Source organism: Nomascus leucogenys, chromosome 12 (genome assembly GCF_006542625.1).
Source record: "Nomascus leucogenys isolate Asia chromosome 12, Asia_NLE_v1, whole genome shotgun sequence".
Lineage (NCBI taxonomy): Eukaryota > Metazoa > Chordata > Mammalia > Primates > Hylobatidae > Nomascus > Nomascus leucogenys.
This window is the reverse complement of record NC_044392.1, coordinates 2,004,397-2,017,622: the sequence shown is the minus strand read 5'-3', so window position 1 is coordinate 2,017,622 and position 13,226 is coordinate 2,004,397. Positions and strand designations below refer to the sequence as shown.

General features: G+C 39.3%; 1 protein-coding gene across 8 annotated transcripts in view; it reads right to left on the bottom strand.

The window, feature by feature from the left end:
- S100PBP (S100P binding protein) overlaps positions 1-13,226 on the bottom strand; it is a 42,754-nt gene that overhangs the window by 16,831 nt on the left and 12,697 nt on the right. The window contains exons 4-5 of one of the 8 annotated variants that reach the window (XM_030823341.1): positions 11,154-11,199; positions 9,462-9,489 (exon numbers count right to left, since the gene is read on the bottom strand). The exons of 4 other annotated variants lie outside the window; for them this stretch is intronic. In XM_030823341.1, the coding sequence (XP_030679201.1) occupies positions 11,174-11,199 (26 nt within the window). In that variant the 3' untranslated portion in view covers positions 9,462-9,489; positions 11,154-11,173. Of the gene's footprint in view, positions 1-6,366; positions 8,664-9,339; positions 9,490-11,153; positions 11,200-13,226 lie in introns of those variants that run through there. 3 more of the 8 variants (XM_012511279.2, XM_030823340.1, XM_030823342.1) reach the window with 3 other exon arrangements.

Here is a 13,226-nt window from a genome sequence, read left to right as displayed (position 1 = left end):
CTGTAGTCCCAGCTACTCAGGAGGCTGAGGTTGCAGTGAGCCGAGATCACGCCACTGCGCTCCAGTCTGGGCAACAGAGCGAGACTCTGTCTCAACAACAACAACAACAAAACAAAAACAAAAAGAAAAGATCTCATTTGTACTTAACTGGAGGTTCTAGGCAGCACAAGAAAAGCAAATAAAAGGCATCCAAGTCAGAAAGAAACAAGTAAAAATTTCTTTATTTGCTGACAATAAGATAACCTACAGAGAAAACCTGATGAAATCTATTAAAAAGTTACCAAAACTAATTAAAGAATTTAGGAAGGTTATAGAATATAAGACCAAGACACAAAAATCAATTACATTTCTATATAATAGCAATGAACAGATACTGAAATTTTAAAAACTAAATCATTTTACAAAAGCATCACAATATGAAACACTCAAGGATAAATTGGATAAAAGATGTGCAAGACTGTATAAAAGCTACAAAACATTTCTGAAGGAAATTAGAGAAGACTTTAATCAAAACACTCAATATTAAAATGTTAATTCTCAATCAGGTGCGGGGGCTCACACCTGTAATCTCAGCACTTTGGGAGGCTGAGGAGGGCTGATCACTTGAAGTCAAGAGTTCGAGAACAGCCTGGCCAACTTGGTGAAACCCTGTCTGTATTAAAAATAGAAAAAATTAAGCTGAGTGTAGTGGCAGGCATTTGTAATCCCAGCTACTTGGGAGACTGAGGCAGGAGAATTGCTTGAATCTTGGAGGCAGAGGTTGCAGTGAGCTGAGATCGCACCACCGCACGACAGCCTAGGCAACAGAGCGAGACTCGATCTCAAAAAAATAAAATAAAATGTTAATTCTCTCTCTGTTTTATTTTATTTATGTATATAGACTCAATACAATCCCAATCGAAATCCCAGCAGGCCTTTTTAAAGAAATTGATAAGCTAATTCTAAAATTTATATGGAAATGCAAAGAATCTACAAAAGCCAACACAACTGAAAAATAAGAACACTAATGGAACACACTAGTCTTTTTTTTTTCCTGGAAATCTGATTTTTCTAGAGACAAATGATTTTTGACAAAGGTACAAAGGCAATTCAATGCAGAATGGACAGTCTTTTCAATAAATGGTAAAGAAGCAATTGAATATCCATGTGCCAAGAAAATAAGCCTTACATTCATATATGTGTGTGTGTGTGTGTGTGTGTGTGTGTGTGTGTGTGTGTTTTGTTTTTTTTTTTTTTTTGAGACAGTCTTACACTCTGTCACCCAGGCTGGAGTGCAGTGGTGCATCAATGCAACCTCCCTCTTCTGGGCTCAAGCAATCCTCCTGCCTTAGCCTTCTGAGTAGCTAAGACTACAGGTGTGTGTCACCACGCCTGGCTAACCTTTTAATTTTTTTTGGTAGAGGCAAGGTTTCATCACATTGCCCAGGCTGGTCGCGAACTCTTGGGCTCAAGCAATCTTCCCACCTGAGCCTCCCAAAGTGCTGGGATTACAGGCTTTAATCCATATCTTGCACAACATACAGAATAAATTTTAAAAGGATCATAGATCTAAATGTGATCCCTAAAGCTATAAAACCTCTAGAAAAAAACATAGGAGAAAATTTTTGTGGCCTTTTCTTTTAGGCAAAGACTTCTTAGATACCACATGAAAGCATAATCCGTAATTTTTTTTTTTTTTTTGAGACAGAGTTTTGCTCTTGTTGCCCAGGCTGGAGTGCAATGGCGCTATCTTGGCCCACCGCAACCTCCACTTTCCAGGTTCAAGCAATTCTCCTGCCTCAGCCTCCCGAGTAGCTGGGATTACAGGCATGCGCCACTATGCCCGGCTAATTTTGTATTTTTAGTAGAGATGGGCTTTCTCCATGTTGGTCAGGCTGGTCTCGAACTCCCGACCTCAGGTGATCTGCCTGCCTCGGCCTGCCAAAGTGCCAGGATTACAGGTGTGAGCCACTGCTCCTGACCCATAAAATTTTTAAAAACCTGATTAAACTTACTTCATCTGCTATAACCAGTGACTACCAAGAAAAATAAATAAAAATAAACAAACTTACTTCATCAAAACTAAGAATTCTGTTCTTTAGAAGACACTTATGGGAATGAAAAGACAAGGCATATACTGGGAGAAAATATTTCCAAATTACTTATCTGGCAAAGAAACTTCCATTCGGAATATGTATTTAAAGAACTCTTGAAACCCCGTAATAAGAAAATAATCCAAATTTTTTTTTTTTTTTGAGACGGAGTCTTGCTCTGTCGCCCAGGCTGGAGTGCAGTGGCGCAATCTCGGCTCGCTGCAAGCTCCACCTCCCAGGTTCACGCCATACTCCTGCCTCAGCCTCCTGAGTAGCTGGGACTACAGACGCCCGTCACCACGCCCAGCTAATTTTTTTGTATTTTTAGTAGAGACGGGGTTCCACCGTGTTAGCCAGGACGGTCTTGATCTCCTGACCTCGTGATCTGCCCGCCTCGGCCTCCCAAAGTGCTGGGATTTCAGGCTTGAGCCACTGCGCCCGGCCGAAAATAATCCAATTTTTTAAATGAGCAAAAAATACTTCACCAAAGATATACAGATGGCAAATAAGCACATGAAAAGATGCTCAACATTATTACTCATTAGGAAAACGCAAATGAAAACTACAACGAGATATCACTACACATATATTAGAATGTCTAAAATTATAAAAACTGACCACTTTACACCCATTAGGATGACTCCCATTGAAAAATAGAAAATAGGTCGGGCATGGTGGCTCACACCTGTAATCCAATACTTTGGGAGGCTGAGGCAGGCGGATCACCTGAGGTCAGGAGTTCGAAACCAGCGTAGCCAACATGGCAAAACCCTGTCTCTACTAAAAATACAAAAATTAGCCAGGTGTGGTGGTGGGTGCCTGTAATCCCAGCTACTTGGGAGGGTGAGGCAGGGAGAATTGCTCGAACCCAGGAGGGGGAGGTTGTAGCAAGCCAAGATCACGCCATTGCATTCCAGCTTGGGCAACAGAGCAAGACTCTGCCTCAAAATAAAACAAACAAACAAACAAACAAACAGAAAATAGGGGGCCAGGTGCGGTGGCATGGTAAAACACAGTCTCTACCAAAAATACAAAAAATTAGGCCGAGTGCGGTGGCTCAAGCCTGTAATCCCAGTGCTTTGGGAGGCCAAGGTGGGCGGATCACTTGAGATCAGGAGTTCAAGACCAGCCTGGCCAATATGGTGAAACCCCATCTCTACTAAAAATACAAAAATTAGCCGGGTGTGGTGGATGCACACCTGTTATCTCAGCTACTCAGGAGGCTGAGACAGGAGAATCGCTTGAACCTGGGAGGCAGAGGTTGCAGTGAGCTGAGATTGCACTGCTGCACTCCAGCCTGAGCAACAGAGCAAGACTCCATCTCAAACAAAACAAAACAAAATAAAAAATTAGTCAGGTGTGGTGGTGAGCCTGTAGTCCCAGCTACTCGGGAGGCTGAGGTGGGAGGATTGCTTGAGCCTGGGAGACAGAATTTGCAGTGAATCAAGATCACACCACTGTACTCCAACCTCAGTGACAGAGACCCTGTCTTAAAAAAAAAATAAATAAGTAAAAGAAAATAGTCTTTTCTCAGCCTTAGCGCCATTTTCTTGGAAACCTCTGCGCCATGAGAGCCAAGTGGAGGAAGAAGCGAATGCGCAGGCTGAAGAGCAAAAGAAGAAAGATGAGGCAAAGGTCCAAGTAAACTGCTAGCTTGTTGCACCGTGGAGGCCACAGGAGCAGAAACATGGAATGCCAGACGCTGGGGATGCTGGTACAAGTTGTGGGACTGCATGCTACTGTCTAGAGCTTGTCTCAATGGATCTAGAACTTCATCGCCCTCTGATCACCGATCACCTCTGAAACCCATCTTGCTCATAAACAAAATGCCCATGTTGGTCCTCTGCCCTGGACCTGTGACATTCTGGACTATTTCTGTGTTTGTGGCCGAGTGTAACAACCATATAATAAATCACCTCTTCCGCTGTTTTAGCTGAAGAATTAAAAAAAAAAAGAAGAAAATAGTCTGGGTGCAGTGGTATGCACCTATAATCCCGGTTGCTCAAGAGGCTGGGGTGGGAGGATAGTCTGAGTTCACAACCAGCCTGAGCAACACAATGAGACCCCGTCTCTAAAAATAAAAAGAAATTAGCCAGGCATGGTGGTGTGCACCTGTAGTTTAACCTCATTTAGGAGACTGATGCCAGGAGTTTGAGGCTGTACTGCACTATGGTTGTGCCACTGCACTCCAGCCTGGGTGACAGAGCTAGACTCCATGCCAAAAATAAAAATAAAAAAATAAAAATAGAATTAGCATATGATCTAGCAATTCCTCTTCTCTTCTTGGTATGTAAGAATTGCAAGCAGGGTCTCAAAAAGATATTTGTAGATGCATATGCATAGCGGCATTATTCACAAAGCTAAAAGGTGGAAGCAAACCAAGTGTCCATTGATGTATAAATGGATAATCAAAATGTGGTATCCATACACTATAATATTATTAAGTCTTAAAAAGGAAGGAGATTCTGACACATGCTACAACAAACACGAACCTTGTGGACATTATGCTAAGTGAAATAAGCCAGTCACGAAAAGACAAATACCACTTTGTCTGACTCCACTTATGTGAAGTACCTAGAGTAGTCAAATTCATAAACACATAAAGTGGAATGATGGTTGTCAGGGGCTCAAGGGAGACGGGAATGGGGAGTTATTGTTTAATGGGTATAGAGCTTTGGATTTGTAGTGGGTGCAGTGATGTGTGCCTGTAGTCTCAGACACTCGGGAAGCTGAGGAGGAGGACTGCTTAAGCCTAGGCGTTTGAGCCTAGCCTGGGAAATTTAGCAAGACCTTCATCTTTAAAAAAATAAAAAACAAAGCTTCAGATGTGCAAGACCAAGAAATTATTGAAATGGATATGGTGATGGCTTACAACAATATGAATATACTTAATACCACTGAAATGTACACTTACAACTTTTTTTTTTTTTTTTTGAGACGGAGTTTCGCTCTTGTCGCCCAGGCTGAAGTGCAATGGATGATCTCAGCTCACTGCAACCTCTGCCTCCTGGGTTCCAGCGATTCTCCTGCCTCAGCCTCCAGAGTAGCTGGGATTGCAGGCACCCGCCACCATGCCTGGTTAATTTTTGTATTTTTAGTAGAGACAGGGTTTCACCACGTTGGCCAGGCTGGTCTTGAACTCCTGACCTCAGGTGACCTGCCCACCCCAGCCTCCCAAAGTGCTGGGATTACAGGCGTGAGCCACTGCACCCAGCCAACACGTTTTTATAAAAATGTTTAAAAAAGATGGTTATGTGTATATTATGTGTATTTTACAATTAAAAAGTTGGGGAAAAAAATTTAAAATAGTGACCATACCCAATTGTTGGTAAGGCTGGGGGCAACCGGAATTCATACAACTGCTAATAGAAATAAAAAATGGTACAACTACTTGGGAACAGTTTGGCAGTTTCTTAAAAAGTTAAACACACACCTGCCATATGACCCAGTCATTTTACTCTAGATATTTACTTGAGAAAAATAAAAGCACATCTATATATACACAAAGATTTGTGCAAGAATGTTCCTAACAGCTTTATCTGTAATAGCCAAAAATTGAACGTAAGCCAAATGCCCATCTAAGTGAATGGGTAAACATTCACTTAGGGATAAATCTATATAATAGAATACTACTCAGCAATAAAAAAAATAAGCATGCAACATGGATGAATTTCAAAATAATTATGTTGAGACAAGCCAGACTCAAAAGAGTATATAGTGTATGATTCCATCACTTTAGAAAATGCAAACTAACTGCAGTAGACACTAGATCAGTGGTCAATCTTGCCTGGGGATTAAAGGGGGCACAGACAGGCAAAAGGGAGGAATTACAAAGGTGCACAAAAAAAGTTTTTAGTCCAATATGCTTATTATCTTTTTTTTTTTTTTTTTTTGAGACGGAGTTTTGCTTTTGTTGCCCAGGCTGGAGTGCAATGGCGCGACCTCGGCTCACCACAACCTCCACCTCCCGGGTTCAAGTGATTCTCCTGCCTCAGCCTCCCGAGTAGCTGGGATTACAGGCAGGTGGCGGGTGCCTATAATCCCAGCTGGGAGGCTGAGGCAGGAGAACCGCTTGAACCTGGGAGGTGGAGGTTGTGGTGAGCTCAGATTATGCCACTGCACTCCAGCCTGGGCAACAGAACGAGACTGTCTCAAAAAAAACAAACAAACAAACAAACAAAAAGAACTTCCAGAGAGAAAAAGACAGATCACACACAAAGAAATAAAAGTTAAATTGATAACAGACTTCTTAAGAGCAATACTGAATGTCTTCAAATTTCTTTTTTTTTTTTGAGAAGGAGTCTGGCTCTGTTGCCCAGGCTGGACTACAGGCGCCCACCACCACACCCGGCTAATTTTTGTATTTTTTTTTTTTAGTAGAGATGGGGTTTCACCATATTGGCCAGACTGGTCTAAAACTCCTGACCTTGGGATCCGCCTGCCTCAGCCTCCCAAAGTGCTGGGATTACAGGCGTGAGCCACTGCGCCTGGCCATGTCTTCAAATTTCTGAGCAAAAATTGATTTTAAATTTAGAATTCTATATCAAACTATCCATCAAGTATGAGAATAGAATAAAGACATGTTCAGACATGTAGAGACAAAGAAAACATCTACGCACCCTTTCTTAGATATTCTCAGAGGATGTCCTCTCCTAAAACCAAAAATAAGAAAGAGGAAGATATACGATCCAAGAAACAGGATTCAACCCAGGAGGGCAGCAGAGGAAAATCCTGGGATGACAGCTCTGTTGCAGGGCTAAAGAACAAGCAGTGCAAATTGGAGCAGCAGAACAGAAGGCTCTAGGAAAAAGCTCTCCCGAAAAAAAAATTTAATGAAAGAAACTGAAGCAATTAACAACTCTACAAAAATAAACAATTCAAGAAAGAAAATGAAGCCATAATATACTACTTGGCTTTTCAGTGAACAATACTTAGTTGTGACACAAAAACAATGAATACTGATTTAACACCCTTTAGTATAGCTACTGTAAACAAAACAAAACAAAAACAAAAACACAAGCCAGGCACAGTGGCTCACACCTGCAATCCCAGCACTTTGGGAGGCCGAGATGGGGAGATCACTTGAGCTCAGGAGTTCAAGAACAGCCTGACCAACATGGCAAAACCCCATCTCTACTAAAATACAAAAATTAGCCGGATGTGGTGGAGTGTGCCTGTAGTCCCAGCTACTTGGGAGGCTGAGGCACGAGAATCACTTGAATGTGGGAGGCAGGGGATGCAGTGAGCCAAGACTGTACCACTGCACTCCAGCCTGGGCGACAGAGCGAGACTCCAGCCTCAAAAAAAAAAAAAAAAAAAAAAAAAAAAAAAAAAAAAAAGCACAAAAAAATAAGTGCTGGCAAGGATGGGGAAAAATTAGAACTCTTGTGCACTGCTGGTAGGACTGCAAAATGGTGCAACTGCTGTGAAAAACAGTATGAAGTTTCTCAAAAAATTAAAAACAGACCTACCATATGGTCCAGCAATCCCACTTCTGCATATATATCCAGAAGAATTAAAAATAGGGTCTTAAAGAGACTATCTGTAGACCCATGTTCATAGTGGCACAATTCACAATAGCCAAGAAGTGGAAGCAACCCAAATGTCCACTGACAGATGAATGGATTAAACAAAATGGTGTGTATATATACAATGGAATATTATTCAGCCTTAAAAAGGAAGGAAATTGAGTGGTGAGAAAAATAGAAAAAAATAAAAATAAAAATATTTAAAAAGGAAGGAAATCCTGTCACATGCCACAACGGGTAAACCTTGAAGACATTATACTAAATGAAATAAGCCAGTCACAAAAAGATAAATATTGTATGATTCCACTTATAAAAGGTATCTAAAGTAGTCATATTAGAAAAAAAAAAGAAAGTAGAATGGTGGTTACCAGAGACTGAAGGGAGAGAGGGGAACTGTTGTGTACAGTTTTAGATTTGCAAGATGAAGAGGTTCTGGAGATATGTTTCACAATGTGAATATAGGTAACATTACTGAATTGTGCACTTAAAAATGGTTAAGATAGTAATTTTATGTTAGATGTATTTTTTTTTTACCACAATTAAAAAAAGATTAATGGGATCATGTCAATAGGAACAAGAGTCATCTTGAAGGAGCTCCCATTTATCATATTTGAGACAAACTGAGCATCAAAAAGAAAAAAAGAACAGTAGCTATAATTGATTACAACACACTGATTCTTTAAAAAAAATCCATGAGGTTATAGTAATACTAAAATAATAGAAAATCTTTATAAAAGAATGCTAGTTAATAACTGTAGAAGAAATTATATATTTAGAAAATGAACATTTTTTTCTTGAGATGTAATTTTGCTTGTTGCCCAGGCTGGAGTGCAATGGCGTGATCTTCGCTCACTACAACTTCTGCCTCTTGGGTTCAAGAGATTCTCCTGCCTCAGCCTCCCGAGCAGCTGGGATTACAGGCGCCCACGATCACGCCCAGCTAATTTTTATATTTTTAGTAGAGACAGGTTTCATGTTAGGCTGGTCTCGAACTCCTGACCTCAGATGATCCACCTGCCTCGGCCTCCCAAAGTGCTGGGGTTACAGGAATGAGCCACCGCGCCTGGCCAAAAAAGAACATTTTCTATGTAACTCCCAGTGCAGTAGCTCATTCAAGCAAGGATCATCAATAAATGCTCAAGCAATTAGATGAACAGTTAGTTGTTGGGGAACAGGATATTCACATGGTAGCAACCCCACAGATAATTTACTAATTACAAAGGGGTAAATGTACTTTACAATGGAAAGATATGGCAGTTAACACCTTAACAAACTTAGTATTACTATTTGTGGAACAACCTGTCATTAAGTGTCATATATGCCTGCTAATTTGATTAGGAGGATATAGTGTAGGGTAGAGTGTAGGATGAATACACGATAGCGCCTAGGAATTATCCCTGCCAAAAACACTTAATTTGAATCTAATCCCACCTCTGGACCCAGCTTCTAGTTTACAGGAAATACAGAGAATGGAGGAACAAATTAAATGATACCACAAGAAACAGACAAAATTCAGAATGTGGGACAATCTATAAAACAAGTGACCTAAATTAAAGGAGATTAAGGAGACCATAACTAAACATGTGAACTTTGATTAGATGCTAGTTCACCAAAGTTACAAAAATATATTTTTGGGACAACTATGGAAATTGGAATATGGAATATATATTAGATGATTTTTAAAAGTTTATGATTAAATATAAATTACCAATAAACAAAAAACATTTAACCTTACCAATTATTAAAACAAAATATGTTAAAATTTACCTATCAAATTGGTGACACTAAAAATTAATACAATTTTTTGGGGCAGGACCATCTGGTAACATGTAACAGTTTTTTAAATGTTTATATACTTTACCCAGCAATTCCACTTCTAGGGATTCATCCTATAGAAATAAGAGTTGTACATAAACATTTATTGACCAGAATGTTCACTGCAGCATTACTAATGAAAATGGACACAATCTAATTTACTAAGATGAAATAAATTCTTTAATAAAATACTTTGTAATCATTAAAAATCTTAATTTCAAATATTTAACATGAAAAGGTCCTTAAAATACATTAAGTACAAAGAAAGCAGATTATAAACTATTAATATGTAATTTCCCTGTATATATTCTACCTTACAGGAAAGATAATTATCAAAATGTTAATTTTGTTATTTCTAGGTGGCAGGATAGATTTATAGGTGATTTTAAGTTTTTTTTTGTAGGAGAGAGAATCATTATTTCTAATGTCTGAAAGAATAAAAAATGGGCTGGGTGCTGTGTCTCACGCCTGTAATCCCAGCACTTTGGGAGGCCAAGGTGGGCGGATCACTTGAGGCCAGGAGTTCGACACCAGCCTGGCCAAAATGGTGAAACCCTGTCTCTACTAAAAATACAAAAATTAACCAGGTGTGGTTGCCTGCGCCTGTGGTCCCAGCTACTCGGGAGGCTGAGGCAAGAGAATCGCTTGAACCTGGGAGGGAGAGGCTGCAGTGAGCCGAGATCACGCCACCGCACTCCAGTCTGGGTAACAGACTCTGTCTCCAAAAAAGAAAAGAAAATAATAAAAAATGAAAGAACAAAGTTATTTTTCATGATGCTAGAGGGCAGAACTAGGAACTACCACTAGAAGTTACAGGGAAGCCACGTTTGACTCAATGTAAGGAATAACTTTCTAACAACTAAAATTTTCTAAGCAATGAATGACCTGCCTTATGAGGTAATGCGTTTTGCATTATTAGAACTCTAAGCAAAGGCTAAGTGGTCACTTGGCAAAAATATATAGAACAGATTTATGTGTTAGGAGATTAAAGAGAAGCTCTTAATGGTTCTTTTCTACTTTGAGTACTTATAATTTCATAGAAACTTTTCCACTTGCAGGGATACCAGAAAGGAAGTGGTTGGTGTTTCTTTTTAACTGTTATCATAAAAAAAAAAAAAAAAACATGTGGCGCTAAACTAAAAAGATTATACTTACATTAGAATAATGGAGTTGAAGGATGATTTACTTTGTTACATTCTACATCAATAATATTGATAAAGTGAAATTTATTATTGATAAAGTGAAAAGAGATAACTAACCCAATGGAGAGGATTCAAACTGAACTGGCAAGAACTACATTTGAATCTACTCCTTACTAATTTCTCTGTGTCTGATAACCTGAAGAATTACACTTTTTCAAGGTTAAATGCAATAAACATCTCAAAAAGGAGGAGGACAAGAAGTACTATGCTCCCCTTTTGTGCTTCTGGCTGCACTATAATTCACATACAAATGGAGGAAAGGTGAAGAATATACCACCCCTGCCCTTGCAATAAGGTATATAAAAATCTTATGATTTTGGATGTAGGAATACTGGGCAATGGGAAGTGACAGAAAAACTTCATATTATACTGGGTTCCTGGAAGGCAGAAGGAAGTGCCAGAGGTCTGTGAAATTTTTAGAGTAATTTGTAATGCTGAAAAAAATGAATGCCCTAAAAGACGTGCTTAAAAAACAACTTTTTAATTATGGAAATTGTCAAATATACACAAAAGTAGAAAGTGTACTCACCACTCACCTTCATTTATCAACATTTTATCAAAGCTGTTTCCAGTATTTTTTGTCTGTGATTTAAAAACAAACACTAGATATAATGCTATTTTACCTAAAAAAAAAAACTTCAGTATGAAAAGATATCCTTTCTTGCTGGTAACAGCAACTATTCAATAAATGTTAGTTACTAGAGCTAGGTACTTTTCTATGCTTTACATCTGCATAATTTTCATGTAAGTTAAGCCTTGTTATTATCCCAATTTTACAAATCAATATTTAATGGCTCACCCAGCCAGTAAGCAGTGGTGCCAAGATGTGAACCCAGATGTTATTCTAGACTTTACTCTCCCAACCACTAAAGTATGCTGCCTATTCACTGTAGTTATTCTAGCTATTCTTTATGGGATATAGATTGTTGTGGTAATACTGGGAGAGGAACTGCTGAATGGGGAAAAGATTGAAAATGATGTTATAGTGTGAACAGCTGCTCTTTGCTTTTCTTGGGAAATTTTCTTTAAATGCTCCAAATGAGAGAGAAAACGTAACTGGATATCATCAGTGTCAACTGCCTAGGATATAAAAAAAGGAGTCAGCTCACAGATGGAAAAGCAATGACATGACTAGGCCTCTTCCACAGAGCTTGAATATAGACAGATTTCTTTTAAATTTGCCCCTCCAATGATTGGGGGAGAGGTGGAGAGGAGAGGTTTCTCTACTTCTATCAGACCTAAAATAGTTCCAGCAAAGGGATCTCACAAGCAGAGGGCTAAGAAATCAGTATAAGTAATATTTGGTTGATTATGAAATATTCAGTGAAAAAAAGGATACGGGATAAAAAATTCTTCTGACTGATGTCTCATCATAATCTTATAAAACAAACAAGAAAAACTACTACATAATTCAGGATTTGTCAAAAGAAAGAAGAGTCTCCTCTGCAAAAGGACCAAAAATTCTCCTAAAACCCTCCCTAGCGATTTACAATAGATCTTAGAGTAATTAAACTAATTATCTTCTCTGTGGAGCTCACCTAGGGCATCCACCTTCCCCATCTTCCACTTTTCCCAAACACAAGCAGAAGGGCTCCTTCTCTGCTCCTACTGTACTTTACATGTAATTCTATTAGAACTCTAATCAATATTGCAGTGTAATTATCTTCTCTAGGCTATGAATTCCCAGAGGGCCAAGACCCTATCTTACTCCTCTTTACATTTCCAATTCCTTATCTTCAAACCTACCACGATTGAAATACTCGAGAAAAGTTTGCTGAATGAATAAAGATGACAGAATATGGAGTGATTTTTTTTTTTTTTTTGAGACAGAGTATCATTCTGTCACCCATGTTAAAGTGTGATGACATGATCTTGGCTCACTGCAACCTCTGCCTCCCGGGTTCAAGTGATTGTTGTGCCTCAGCCACTCGAGTAGCTAGGATTATAGGCATGTGCCACCACGCCTGGCTAATTTTTTTTTTTTTTCCCAAAAGAGTACGATCCGGCTAATTTTTATAGTTTTAGTAGAGATGGGGTTTTGCCATGCTGGCCAGGCTGGTCTTAAACTCCTGCCTCAAATGACTTGCCTGCCTCTGCCTCCAAAAGTGCTGAGATTACAGGCATGAGCCACCACGCCTAGCCTGGAGTGATCTTTTTAAGAAGTGATTCTTTTATCAGTATAAAACCTCTCTAACCTCTTCACCTTCAGTTCTTCCCATAAGTCTCCCCTTTAGGAGCTTTCCCATTAGCCAATAGTTCAGGCTGAATGATAACATGGACCGTAGTCTCTTGAGAGCTGGAGAAAGAATCTAGTCACTTTGGTTTGCAATATATTCTAATGAAGTGGGGAGAACACAACTTGAAGGATCTGGAAGGTAGCCAAACCTTTCAAGAGCTTTTATTCAGAAGCCAAAATGCAGAATGGTGTTTGAAATGCCTGCTTTTACATTTAAATGCTGAAGGTAACAGGAAAAATAAAACATTTCAAATTTAAAAAACCACTGATTAGTAAGCAGCACCTGGTCATCCACTTCCATTATTTTTCAGACAAAAAATCCCTAGCAAAAATGTACCAGTCTGGGTTAAAGCCCTCAACCATGAGGGAGGCA